This window comes from Moschus berezovskii, chromosome 22, assembly GCF_049115385.1.
Source record: "Moschus berezovskii isolate FMDL1 chromosome 22, NW_MosBer_1.0, whole genome shotgun sequence".
Taxonomy (NCBI): domain Eukaryota; kingdom Metazoa; phylum Chordata; class Mammalia; order Artiodactyla; family Moschidae; genus Moschus; species Moschus berezovskii.
Window position 1 is genome coordinate 6,768,521 of NC_142481.1, and position 13,510 is coordinate 6,782,030.

General features: G+C 49.9%; 1 protein-coding gene across 34 annotated transcripts; it reads right to left on the bottom strand.

Annotated features, from left to right (window-relative positions):
- Positions 1-1,930: 1,930 nt before the first annotated feature.
- Positions 1,931-7,937, bottom strand: LOC148774316 (myeloid cell surface antigen CD33-like). Of its 34 annotated transcripts, none has more exons than XR_016035754.1 (8): positions 7,670-7,835; positions 7,223-7,603; positions 6,737-7,054; positions 6,456-6,509; positions 5,674-5,856; positions 4,000-4,066; positions 3,573-3,731; positions 1,931-3,298 (listed from the first exon to the last, which is right to left on the bottom strand). XR_016035754.1 is itself a non-coding variant. In XM_088829914.1 (8 exons), the coding sequence occupies exons 1-7, from the start codon at positions 7,701-7,703 to the stop codon at positions 3,581-3,583; spliced, it is 1,110 nt and encodes a 369-aa protein (XP_088686040.1). In that variant the 5' UTR covers positions 7,704-7,838; the 3' UTR covers positions 1,931-3,303; positions 3,573-3,580. The 34 variants fall into 34 exon arrangements, 25 of the variants coding, with proteins under 25 accessions (XP_088686040.1, XP_088686039.1, XP_088686060.1 ...); XR_016035755.1 differs by having other exon boundaries at positions 1,931-3,303; XM_088829914.1 differs by having other exon boundaries at positions 1,931-3,303; positions 3,573-3,653; positions 7,670-7,838.
- Between the last annotated feature and the right edge of the window lie 5,573 nt (positions 7,938-13,510).

Below are 13,510 nucleotides of genomic sequence, written 5' to 3' on the forward strand. Positions count from 1 at the left end.
CGGTCGTCCCCTTCTCCTCCCGCCCCCAACCTTTCCCAGCATCAGAGTCTTTTCCAGTGAGTCAACTCGTCTCATGAGGTGGCCAAAGTATTGCAGTTTCAGCTTTAGCATCAGTCCCTCCAATGAACATCCAGGATTGATCTCTTTTAGAATGGACTGGTTGGATCTCCTTGCAGTATAAGGGACTCTCAAGAGTCTTCTCCAACACCACAGCTCAAAAGCATCAATTCTTCGGCGATCAGCCTTCTTCACAGTCCAACTCTCACATCCATACATGACCATGGGAAAAACCATTGCCTTGACTAGACGGACCTTGGTTGGCAAAGTAATGTCTCTGCTTTTTAATATACTATCAAGGTTGGTCATAACTTTCCTTCCAAGGAGCAAGCGTCTTTTAATTTCATGGCTGCAATCAGCATCTGCAGTGATTTTGGAGCCCAAAAAAATTAAGTCTGACACTGTTTCCACTGTTTTTCCATCTATTTCCCATGAAGTGATGGGACCAGATGCCATGATCTAACTCAGTGTAAAGCCCCAAAGATCTGTTACTTATTTTTATTTTATATTGTACTATACTTTATTTACAGTGTTGTGTTTGTTTTAGGTGTATAGCAAAGTGATACAGTCATATATATATATATATATCTGAATTAACAAAAGTAGTTCCCGTCTTTTGATGAGGAGCTTGTGGTTTACAATATAAATGGCATTATTTTGAGAGAGGGATAACTTAGGTATGGCATTGGGTTTTTTTCTTTTTGCAGCTTGAGGCAGTTGTAAAATAAATGTAGAAGCAACTGTGTATTCTATAGTATTTTTTTCATTTGGTGAAATTTTAACTGTTAATGTTTTTGGCATTGTGCTTTGTACCATTTATTAAATAAAAATTAAAAATTAAAAGAGGAGCCAAAGCTAGCTCTCTCTCTCTTCTGCTTGCTGGGGCGCTCTTCTCTTCGCGTCTTTGGATCCACATGCCCTCACACCTTGAAGACGGATTTTCCTGCTATCTTCTAAATAAAACAGAGCTTTAACACTGAGCTGTAACACTGATTTGTCTAAGAGCTATAACATGGTCCATTCGATACCTGAGAGCTCTAACACGGTCTGTCCAAGACCCGAGAGCTGTGACACGCTGAGGGGGCTTTAATGTCCATCACTCCAAATCTTTGTTGTAATGAGACAAAAACCTAGGAACATACACTCGCCTGACAGTAGCATCCCCCCAGCTTCTCCCCACTTCCCTTTGCTTCCCTGAGCTGTCACACACCAGCCTCTGGTTGCTTCCGCAGCACAACACAGCAGCATCAGAGCTTTAACGCTCCCTGTCTTCCCTCCCCAATGCCCACCGTCTTGGGATGATGCTTTCTTACCATCATCAAGTCTTGGCTCAAACCTCACCCCTAGAATATACAGAATTGTCCCTCTAGATGTCACGTGGTCTTTCCCAGGATGATGCTTCTCTAAACACATATTACCATCAAACCCTCTCAATATTTTTCCTTATTTCCTTTTGTTTGTATTTTTGTTTCTGGAAGGACAGCTTCTTCATGATAGAGTTGTAAAAAAGAAACTTTTTTATTGATGTGTTCTACCCCTCTGTCGGGAAGATCCGCTGGAGGAGGCCATGGCAACCCACTCCAGTATTCTTGCTTGGGAAATCCCATAGACAGAAGAGTCTGGTGGGCTACAGTCCATGGGGGTCACAAAAGTGTTGGAAACGATGGAGCATGCATGCCACGCCACCCCATAGTCGATTTGCAATTTACAAAATGTTGTGTTAATTTCTGCTGTCCAGCAAAGTGATTCAGTTATGTCAGGGGAGTGTGTAATTACCTCGGTTCTGTCTCGTCACCACAAAAATTTGAAGTGACGGACGTTAAAGCCCTCAGACAGACCATGTCTCAGCTCTCAGGCAGATCAGTGTTACAGCTCTGTGTTACAGCTCAGCTTTATTTAGAAAATAAAAGAAAATACATCCTCGAGGCGTGAGGGCTTGCCGACCCAAAAGACGCGAAGAGAAGAAGAGCGAGCAAGAGAGAGAGAGCACGCTCACATACGCGTGTGCAGGTGAGAGAACCACCCCCCGCCCGCCCTAGGCATTTTGGCTCCTCTTTTTATATGTTTTTTCTCCCCCTGGGCCTGCATATGTAAATTGAGCTAGCCAGGGGTGCTGTTTGTTCTACCTGAGGTCCTCACTCTGGTCCACGGACCTTCCTTTGTTCTATTTTCACGGGCTTTTCCTTTCCTTGTCTTTTAGTCACCGCCATTCCGGACTCCTTTTTCCTATTCTAACTACCTAGCAGTTATACATACATATTTATTCTTTTCCATAATAGTTTATCACAGGATGTTGATAATTCCCTGTGCTATGCACTAGAATGAGGGTCTTGCTGTTTATCCATTCTATATATCACAGCTTGCATCTGCTAACCACAAAATCCCAGTCCATCCCTGCCCCGCCACCCTTTCCCCTAGGCAACCACGAATCTGTGCCCTATGCTTGATGACAGATTTTGTAAAAAAATATATATTTATTTACTTTTTAAAATTTAGCTGTCTTAGTTGCCCCATGCAGGATCTCTAGTTGCAGCATATGAACTCTTAGTTTCAGCATGTGGGATCTAGTTCCCTGACCCAGATGGAACCCAGCTGACCTGCATTGGGAGGGCAGTCTTAGCCACTGAACCACCAGGGAAGTCCCAATGTCACAGAATTTGGATGTTGTATTCACTGATGCCTGCTGGGCACCTACAAGTAGATGGCTTAGAGTAGATGTGCAGTAGTACTTTATGAATACTCTGTAATTAAACGCATGTCGCTCTTCCAACCAAAACCAGACAATGAAGTGCACACAAACACACACACAGTGATGTTGGAGACTGAGCCTGAAGGTTGCTCGGGACTCAGAGAGGCAAGGATGGGGAGGAAATGGCGTTTCAGGAGCAGGGACTGAACATACAGAGCGTCAGAGTCACAGATTCTGACCAGGCTGGGTGTGGAGATGTTGGGAGATGCAAACAGGGGGTAATCTGTGTGGAGAGTCAACAGGGAGGGCCCACGAGGGCTTCGAATCCAGCCTGCGGTGTGGGCCCCACCGTCCCCTGCGTGGGGAGGAAACAGAGTTGCTCCGGCTGTGTGGGAAGTGGACGGGACCCGTCTCTGGTGAGTCCTCTGACCAGAGAGCTTTGTCTCCCAGCGAGAGGAAGCAGGAGGTGCCTGGGCTCAGTGACTCAAGGAAGAGATGAGGCTGCTGGAAGGACCAGGGTCAGGACGGGGAGGAGACGGACTTCAAGATGAGCTGTGCTTAGGAGGAAGAATGGACAGCACTTAGTGAATTGTTGGATCCCAGAGGAGGGAAGGGGGTGCTGAAAGGGGGGAAAGCCCATCCCCTCCCCAACATCTGGTCTTAGAGGCTGCCTTGTCATCAGTGTGACAGGGAGCCAACAGATAAGTGACTTTGGGGAGGAAGATGGCAGTTCTACTCTGGCCACGCTGAGCCAGGCAATCCCAAAGGCCATCCTGGGGGAGGTATGCAGTGTGATGTCAGGCAGTGAGATGCCTGCATCACTCACCTGAAGGGTTAACCTGGGATGGCGGTTGCGTCTGAGGTGCCCCCTGCCAGCCTGGCTGTCTTCCTCCTGCAGGACGTCACGCTGAGAGAAGAGACCAGGCTCTTTCACTCTGGCCAGAACAGGGTGCAACTGGGCAGCGGACTCACCCATCCCTCATTCCTTGTTCAGGGGCAGGAGGGGTGACAGGTGGAAGACATCAGTTGGCCCCACAGACCCTCCAGAGCATAGAAGGTACCTACAACCTTGACGGAGAATGGACAGAGAACAGCCCATACCCCAGGGGAACCCTAAGCATTGCCAACCCCAACCTCCCCCTTCCCATCAGCCTCCAGCTGGCCCTGCCCCACCCCCGGTGGTGCTGGTTCAAGGCTGCAGCCCCCTGCGCCCTGCCCTGCCCACCCCTCCCCTCTCCCAGGGTAGTGCTCACAGGAGGGCCAGAAGGCAGAGGAAGAGGAGTGGGATCTTGACAGCCGCTTCCCAGAAGGCCACCAGGACTGGCGGGGACAGAGTAAAGGGACAAAGTAGGTAATTAAATCGTTAATCCCACTAGGGGATTGTAGGTAAAGAAAAAGGTATGAAAGACCCTGCAAGTTAATGGTCACTCAAGAGAGCAGTCTTGCTTAGCAACAAAACCAAGCAGCTGCGGTATGAGGCGTGGCCCCAAACAATGAAACAACTGTGGCATGAGGACCCCACGGCCTGCCCGGCGAGCTCAGTGAGTTAATGGGCCCTAGGACAGCCTGTCTGCACACACAAAAACAATAATTTACAGAGAGAGGACGCTGCGAAGTGAAAGACCCTCACTGTACTGAGGCGTGAATTTTCCATGATGCCATGGCAGCCCCAGCTTGACCATGTGGGGACAAGCAGACTCCCCAGCATGATGTGGAAGGGGAGCTCGTGAGGGAATTGTGACGTCTACTCAAAAATGAAGAAAGAGGTGATCTTCTCCCTGTTTCCACCTTTCCTTTCTTTATTAATTTCCTTTCTTTTTCCTTTCCTTTCCTTTCTTAACCACTGAGATGTCAGGGCATGGCACCCTCTGGAAAATCGGCTTGTAAGCCTCCTCAGCATCCTGTTCTAATAAATCACTTCTTATCTGTGACTTTGCCTCTCGATGAATTATTTCTGTGCTGAGTCATAAAGAACCAGAGCTCATTGGAGCCCCCCCAAGATGCCACCTAGCGATTTCAGCACCACCTTGCCACACACCCTGACTGCCCTGCAGGAAGGTGGGACCAGGACAAATTCACCAGCTGGACCTCATCTTGTGTCCTTCGTCTCCCATGAGGACTCCAGGCCTTCTTGACTCACTGGATGCCAGACCCCATGTGCCTGGGCCTCACCCCAACCCCATGTCCTCACCTTCCAGCAGTGGAATGGGGGGTGGGGGTGGAAAATGCATGAGTTGGACTTCATGAAAACGAAAAATTCTGCTTATCAATTGACACTACTGAGAAAGTGAAAAGCCAACCCATTTAATGGGAGAAAATATTTGCACATCATAGATTTGATATGTATGTAGTACCCAGCCTATATTAAAAAAAATCAACAAAAAAAGACAACATTTTTTCAATTCAACAACAAAGAGACAAACATTGCAATTTATAAAATGGAGCAATGGATAAAAAAATTTCTCCAAATGACCAATAATTTTGTTTTTAAAAAGGAATGACATCATTACTCACTCCATAAACATAACTGAAATCATGATGAGATATTTCTTCACACCCAAATTTCTTTTGCAGTTTTAAAGGAAAATAACAACAGCAACAAGGATCTGGAGAAATTGGAACCCATATATATTGATGGTGGGAACGTAAAATGGTCCTGTCAGTGTGGAAAACAGCTGACATTTCCTCAGAAATTTAAATATAGAATCTACCATTTGACCCAGAAATCTCACTCCGAGGTATATGCCCGAGAAAACTGCAGTCAATGATCAAAAAAAAAAGTATAGCAACATTCATAGCAGCATTGTAACAGCCCCAGAGTAGAAACAACGCAGATGTCCAACCACTGCTAAACAGATAAACAGAAGCTGGTCCATCCATGCAATGAGATATTATTCAGATGAAAAGAAATTGATACTGATACACACTTAATGAGTGATCCTGGAAAATGTGCTTTTTAGGCGAAAGGAGCCATTCCACTTGTATGAAACGTCCCCATAGGCAGATCCATAGACATGGACAGCAGGTCAGTGTTTGCCCAGGGCTGGAAGGGACAATGTGATGAGTGAGTACTTCGTGGGCACCAGGCTTCCCTCTGGGATGATGAAATTCTGAGACGGATGGATTTAGGGAGTGCTGAGACTTGTACAACTTCCTGAATGTTCTCGAAGCCAACTATTGTCTATTTTAAACTGGCTAAAACGGTCGATTTTATCTGATTCTTCCTCCATAAAAATACTGCGTTTAAATAAGCAATGTTATATAGAGATGCCAGTTTTCATCTGGTACAGGCAAAGATCAAAATGTTTCACCATATATGGCCTTGGTGAAAAGGCTTTCAAAATGTACGATCCATCAAAACATGCATAAGTTACAAGCTATTGGGAAAAAATAAACAGCAGAGCTGGAGAGGTAAGGTCGTGAGTCACCACGAGGTGCTTTGAGGGGTGGGCTCTGCCCTGTGGATGTCGCCCTGCTCTTGGGGAGTGGAGGAGGAAGTGGACAAATCCCAGGGGAGTGAGGGGAGGTGGGGACAGCTGGGCACAGCAACCATGGGGCTGAGGAGGGTCAGGGACCACTGGGTTCACCCACTAGGGGGCTCTGGTCACTGGGGTGGGTCCGGAGTGAGGCAGGGACCAGCAGAGACCAGACCAGCCCTGAGCCGGAAGCAGCCTCACTCCTGACAGGCCGGGAGGGGCCTCCTTCCTACCTGTGCTGTTTCCCTGGAAGTCCCTGGTCACGGGGCTCTGTGGAGCACCTGGGCCTGGAAGAGAGGACTTCCTTCCTCAGCGGGAGGACCGGAGTGACAGAAGTGAAGTCATCCCCTCCCCACCCCCACCCAGATCTGCAGAATCCAGGAGGGACAGGCCTTACGTCCCTCCAGCCCCCTCCTCAGCCGGGCCTCCAGGACAAGGGCACCTCGCATCCCCACCCCAGCTCCCCCTGCCTGCATACCCTCAGGCCCCCCGGGCGTCCTCACCCCCCACTCACAGGTGACATTGAGCAGGATGGTCCGCTCCACCACCGCCCCACTTCTGGGGAACTTCACCTGGCAGGTGAGCCTGGTGCCGTGGTCCTGGGGCCGTGGGGTGAGGGTGAGCAATGACGAGAAGGGGGTCCTGGGGCCCAGGGAGCTGGGGGCAGCTGACGTCCAGGAGAAGATGGGGGGCGTGGCCTGCTCACAGGCCCAGGGCACGGAGCAGGTCAGGTTCCCGGGGTGGCCGGGCTCCAGGGCCCCCGGGCTGCGGATGTGGGGCTGGTGGGTGAGGGCTGGTGCGAGGAGGGGGCAGATGGGGGATAGGGAGGAGGCTTTGAGGTGTGGCCCCCCCCCAGAGAAGCTTCAGGCTTCAGTCCAGCCCCTCCCTCTGAGCCCCCACCTGCTTTACCCTCAATGCCTCCCAGGAGGAGCCCACATCCCAGCCCTGCCCTGGGACCCCCATGCCCCCCATTGTGGCCTCTCCTAGATCCACTGCTTACCTGTCACATTCAAGACGAACCGTTCAGACATGTAATTCCATCTCATATTTCCTCTTTCCACACGAAAAAAGTAGGAACCTCTGTCGGTCTTCCTGGCATCTCTGATCTCCAGGGAGCAGTTGTTGTCCCTGGGGTCCCCGAGGAGGTGGAATCGGCCCTGGGTCTCCTCCTGAACTTCACGATCTAATTTGTTTGTGGCCACGGGGGCATCCACGAATATATCGGCCCCTTCCCGGAACCAGAAGCCGTGAACAGGGGTAGAACCACTGGGGAAGCCCCTGGGATAGTGGGCAGAGCAGGGCACGCGGACACACAAGCCCTCCTGCACCGACACGGACCACGGTGCTTTCAGCCAGTATTTCGGATCCTGAGTTAGGCACCCTGGGGGGAATCGAGGATCAGCCGAGCCCCCTGGCCCCGCCGACCCCCGCCCCGCCATCCACTCACCTGCCCACAGCAGCGGCAGCAGCAGCAGCAGCATGTCTGAGCCGGAGGCTGTCTGGGCGTCCCGTGTGTGAAAAGAGAAGGGAAGGGAGAGGGAGGTGGGGCTGCGGGGACCCAAGGGAAGCTGGGGAGGAGCAAGAAACTGTTCACAGAAGAGGAACTTCAGAGCCCGAGCTCCTCCCCCTCCACACACAGCGGACAGGACACCCCTGGGCCCAGAGACCCCGGAGACCTGCCCAGAGAGGAGCTGACAAGCAGGGGCCCCTGTCCTGATCCCCATCTAGGGCTCATCCATCCAGCAGTGCAGCGGAGAGGAGGAATGTGGCTTATTACCCTCCAGCCCTCTGGACCTTGATGGAGGCTCCTCCTGACCTGTCATGGGTGCACCAGGGGGGGTCTGCAGACCTCAGAGGCATGTGGGGTGGAGCTGGGGACGGGGGTGGGTGGGTGGTGGCGGTGGGGGGATGTGGTAGATGTCTGGATGGCTGGGTCCTGCTGCCCTGGCCAGGGAGGGTCACCCTGTTGTCCAGACCAGTGGTTCTTACCCCTGCCCCCAAACGCCAGGAGACATTTGGATATTGGGTGAAACTGGCATCTGATGGGTGTGGGCAGAAGCCAGGGAAGCTTCTTAACAGGCTATACTCCACCCCCAGCCCCTACTTCTGCGAAAGGAATCATCCAGCCCCAAAGTCAACAGTGCTGGAACTGAGAACCCAGTGATTGGGACCTAGTCCAGACCCTAGAGGTCCCCAGTTCTTCCAGGCGTGGAGCTGACATTGAGTAAGACCCTGCGGGCCTTTCCCAGAGACACTGTCCCACGTCCCCTGCCTCTCATTTGTAAAAGAAAGCTAAAGTGACCATGAAACTGTTAGTCACGCAGTCGTGTCTGATTTTGCACCCCATGGACTGTAGCATGCCAGGCTTCCCTGTCCTTCACCATCTCTTTGAGTTTGCTCAAACTCATGGCTATCGAGTCGGTGATGCTATCCAACCATCTCATTCTCTGTCGTCCCCTTCTCCTCCTGCCCTCAATCTTTCCCAGCATCAGGGTCTTTTCCAAGGAGTCAATTGTTTTCATCAAGTGGGCACAGTAGAGGGAATGGGAAGGGCCAAGCTCTTTTCTGGGATTGTCTGATGTCTGTCTAGGTTCCCTCTTTCAAGGAACCAATAGCCCTGTGAGCAAGAGGAAGTCCTGACAGAAGTGTGTGTGTGTGTGTGCGTGCACGCAGAAGAGGAACCTCAGACCCTCTCTCATTGCAGCTTGGCAGTCTTGGGAGATGGTGCTCATTTACCCATTTTTCAGACAGATGCTGCAGTCCAAAGAGGGCAATGAACAACCCAAGGCACTCGGAAAGCCGGGACCTGCTGCCCCTTCTCCTGGCTGCCTCCCCGCATCCTGTCCTTTGGAACCTGCTCTGTGTACCAGGGGCTTCCCTCATAGCTCAGTAGGTAAAGAATCTGCAGGCAATGCAGGAGATCCAGGTTCAATTCCTGGGTTGGGAAGATCCCCTGGAGAAGGAAATGGCAACCCACTCCAGTATCTTGCCTGGAGAATCCCATGGACAGAGGAGCCTGGCGGGCTACAGTCCCTGGGGTCACAATGTCCACACATTTCAGAAACAAGCTCACTCAGAAGGACAATGCAGATAGTGGAGTGCAGTTTATTACACCTGCGGGCCCAAGGCAGAGTCTCCTCTTAGCCAAGGACCCCGACCAGTTTAGTGAAAACCTTATATACCCTAAGTGTACGTGCCCAAACCCACCTGCCCAAATTCTCTGAAACTAGTCTGAACAAAGGAAAAGCAAGATACAATCAAAGTTAACCCTTGATTCATATGTCTTAAGCCTAGGTAGTTAACAGTGGACGATTATCAGTAGGCCTGTGGTCATACCCCAATAAGCATAATAGAATGTATGATTCTATTCGGTTATACAGATAATTAGGGTATTCTTTTAGGGGACAGACAGCCCTGGGGCTCTTCCTTCCGGGGGCCTGTTTTTCCAGTTGGTGTGTCGTTTCCATAGATACTGGGCGTATAGCTCAAAGTCCACAGTCTGGCCCAAGATGTAGCCTGTTCTGTTTCCTCCTTCACTGTGACCCCATGGACTAGAGCCCATGAGGCTCCTCTGTCCATGGCATTTCCCAGGCAAGAATATTGGAGTGGGTTGCCATGTTGACCAAGATCAGGGTGGCCGAGTTTCACAACTCCAAGGCTCCCCCTGCCAGTCCAATGTACTTGGGGTGATGGGGCTTTGCCTAGCCAGTCTAGGAGGACAGCGGCTGGAAGTTATTAGGGCTCCACCTGTTTGCAGTTGCACAAAGGGCCCAGGTTAATATTCCTGGTGCTCTCCAGGCCTAATAAATAGGTGGGGATGGAAATTTATTAATATTCGTGGCTCAATCAGTAAAGAATCTGTCTTCAATGCAGGAGACCCAGATTCAATCCCTGGATTGGGAGGATCCCCTGGAGAAGGGCATGGCAACCCACTCCAATATTCTTGCCTGAAGAATCCCATGGACAGAGAAGCCTGGTGGGCTACAGTCCATGGGGCTGCAAAGAGTTGGACACGATTGTAGTGACTTAGCACACACACATGCTGACTGCACCCGGTAGAAATTTGCCCGGGAGGGGCTGTGACGTTTTGCTCTTCCGATAAGAAAGAACAAAGCTGAGCTCTAGAAAGAGATTAAGGACTCTATCTACGAGACAGCTTCCCTGGCTGCCGCCTGTCCCCAGGTGAGCTCTGGGACTGGCTAAGGGGAGCCACATCCAATATTGTTGCAGGGAAAAGTGAATTCTGATTCCTGGTTGGGACTGTCTCTTTGACTTGCTTTTCGTTACTTTCATTATTATGATCATACATAATGGCCTGCCTCAGAGAACCTGCCCCTCTGCCTGATTGTTAAAACTAAAGAGCCCTCGTTCAGGACTCTGTCCACTTAAGGATGGCTACAGGAAGGAAGAAATTAACACATCCCCTGCCTGAGGCTTGCCATTCTAGGAGATATTTGCAAGATTAATGACCTTTTTACTTTGTCTCCTCACCTCCCCCTGCCCCAGTCTCTGATCTATAAAAGATCCCGGCATCCAGACCCTGATAAGAGGGTTATTTTTACACTTAAATCTGCTATCCTCTTGGTCAGCAGGCTTTCTGAATAAAACTGTATCTCTTGCCTCAGAAGCCTTGTGAGCAGAGCGAGCTTGGACTCAGTAGCAGTATTAGTAGGTCTTTCTGGAGGGAATCATTTCCCCAGTATCATCAGATGTCTCTGATTCAGAGTCTGATGAGGTAGGAAACCTCAGACTCCTGACTAGGGTTCAAACAAGATGCTCCAAGTTTATAGGGAATCCAGGACGGAATGAATCAGTCCAGCTCCAGGTCTGCTTGGGGCAAGAGAGCAAGTCTCTGGAGGCTGGAATGAATTCCAAACCTGTTAGTTCAGTCGCTCAGTTGTGTCCGACTCTCCGCGACCCCATGAATCACAGCATGCCAGGCCTCCCTGTCCATCACCAGCTCCCGGAGTTCACTCAAACTCATGTCCACAGAGTCGGTGATGCCATCCCAGCCATCTCATTCTCTGTCGTCCCCTTCTCCTCCCGCCCCCAACCTTTCCTAGCATCAGAGTCTTTTCCAGTGAGTCAACTCGTCACATGAGGTGGCCAAAGTATTGCAGTTTCAGCTTTAGCATCAGTCCTTCCAATGAATACCCAGGATTGATCTCCTTTAGAATGGACCTGTAGGCACCTCCCAAGTGGAAGGGGCCTCCTGAGGGCCTCATTGCTTTAAATTCTTAGATTCTTGCATGCGTGCATGCTGTCCAGCTTCAGTCATGTCTGACTCTTTGGGACCCCCTGGACTATAGCCTACCCGGCTCCTCTGTCCATGGGATTCTTCTGTCAAGAGTACTGGAGTGGGTTGCCCTTTCCTCCTCCAGGGGGTCTTCCAGACCTAGGGATCAAACCTGCATCTCTTGTATCTCCTGCATCAGCAGGCGGGTTGTTTACCATTAGTGCCACCTGGGAAGCCCCTTAACTCCTGCAGTGAACTGGAATTGGGCTCTGAATGAAACCACTTCTAGCTGAGCCACCAGGAAAGCCCACTAAAGATTATACTCATAAATCAATTACAGTAAAGAATTTACTTATGGTTGGAAGGGACGCCCACAACATATGAGCATTAGGAATAACACAAAGTTCAGCAATTCTGTTTATCCCTTGAAGACCCGGGACAGACCTTCACCCTTAGTGCCAAAATGGTAGTGTTAACAGGTACTGGTACAAGGGCTTTGAGCCTTGTAATCTTCTAAGATGGTCTTTAAGCCTTGAAGGACTTCTTGTGCATGCGTGCCAAGGTTCTTGAGTCGTGTCCAACTCTCTGCGACTCTATGTGCCATAGCCCGCCAGGCTCCTGTGTCCAAGGGATTCTCCAGGCAAGAATACTGGAGTGGGATGCCATGCCCTCCTCCTGGGGATCTTCCCAACCTAGGGATTGAACGTGCCACCTGGGAAGCACTGAAGATCTTCTTACTTATAGGATATTAATTCCGAAAAGCGATTTTGAGAGATCTATTTGAATTTTTAAAGTCTTTATATATTTTTAAACTTTATTTATTTATTTGGCTGTGCTGGGTCTTCACTGCTGCATGGGCTTTTCTCCAGTTGTGGTGAGTGAGGGCTTCTGTGGGGCACTGGCTTCTTACTGAGCGGCCTTCTCTTGTTGCAGAACACAGGCTCAGTACTTGTGGCTCTTGTGCTTAGTTGCTCCCCAGCATGTGGAATCTCCCCAGATCAGGGATCGAACCAGTGTCTCCTACATTGGCAGGTGGATTCTTTACCCCTGAGCCTCCAGGGAGGCCCTAAAAGTCTTTAATGAATTTGTTACAACATTGCTTCCATTTCATGGTTTATTTTTTTGACTGTCGAGGCATGTGGGATTCCAGCTTCCTGACTGGGAATTAAACCTGCATCTCCTGCATTGGAAGGTAAAGTCTTAACCACTGGACTACCAGGGAAGTTCACTGGATTTCAGTGGGAGGTGTACTGTGACTTATCAGTTGGAGATTTTACCCATAAGGAGGGTAGTTGATTCCGTAGAGATAATTGATCAGTGTTTCCAGGTTCAGCTTTAGCTTTGTCAGAGATGGAAAAAAGATGTCAACGGGTCATTTAATTCACTTGCTTGGCTGCTGTCAAATTCTACAATTATTTTCCCCTTTGGAAGAAAGATAGGACAGCATGATACTTCTTTAAGGAGTCCCAACCCGATGAATACATAAGGGTGAAGGAACTAAGGAGAAAAGGGTGAGCACCTCCAAGGTCTAAACAGAGGGACAGGTTCAGAGGCAAGAATCTCTTGGGGTTCACTGGAGATCCCCACTGTTTGGATGATTTTAGTACTCAAGGCAGGGGCTCTTTTATGGTACTGGGTTGAGCACCAAACGTGTGTCTATGGCGTGAATTAGGACCAGACAGATTTACTCCCAATCTAGAGAAGTGTTTCTCAAACCAGTGAAGAGGAAGAAAGGGGGAAGAGGCCCTATAGCTCCTCAGAGCTCCATCATTGAGAATTGGGAGGGAAAAGGCAACTTAAGACCTTTAATTTATGACAATCCTTTCCTTTCCAATGTCCTGGGTTTGGTGTGTTGTTGTTTTTTTTTTTTTTTTGCAATAAGAGCAGAAACAAGGAGGGTCTTGCTTTCACTGAGGGGTCTTCAATGGCTGGAGTTAAAGATGAAGAATTTGGGGGGTCTTCCTTTTAGGGAATTCCTCTAGAGAGTGAGAGAGCTGTTCTTCCAGGTTAGCTAAATCTTCAACAGCACTTACCACCCCATCCTGGTCCTTT

Excerpts from the sequence above, each read along its gene's own strand:
- LOC148774316 (XM_088829932.1), bottom strand. The coding sequence starts at position 7,703 with ATGCTGCTGCTGCTGCTGCCGCTGCTGTGGGCAG. Across the intron at positions 7,604-7,669 it reads GCTGCCGCTGCTGTGGGCAG|GGTGCCTAACTCAGGATCCG; the intron begins GTGAGTGGATGG and ends GATTCCCCCCAG. Across the intron at positions 5,857-6,455 it reads CTTCCAGGGAAACAGCACAG|AATTTCATCATCCCAGAGGG; the intron begins GTAGGAAGGAGG and ends CATCCGTCTCAG.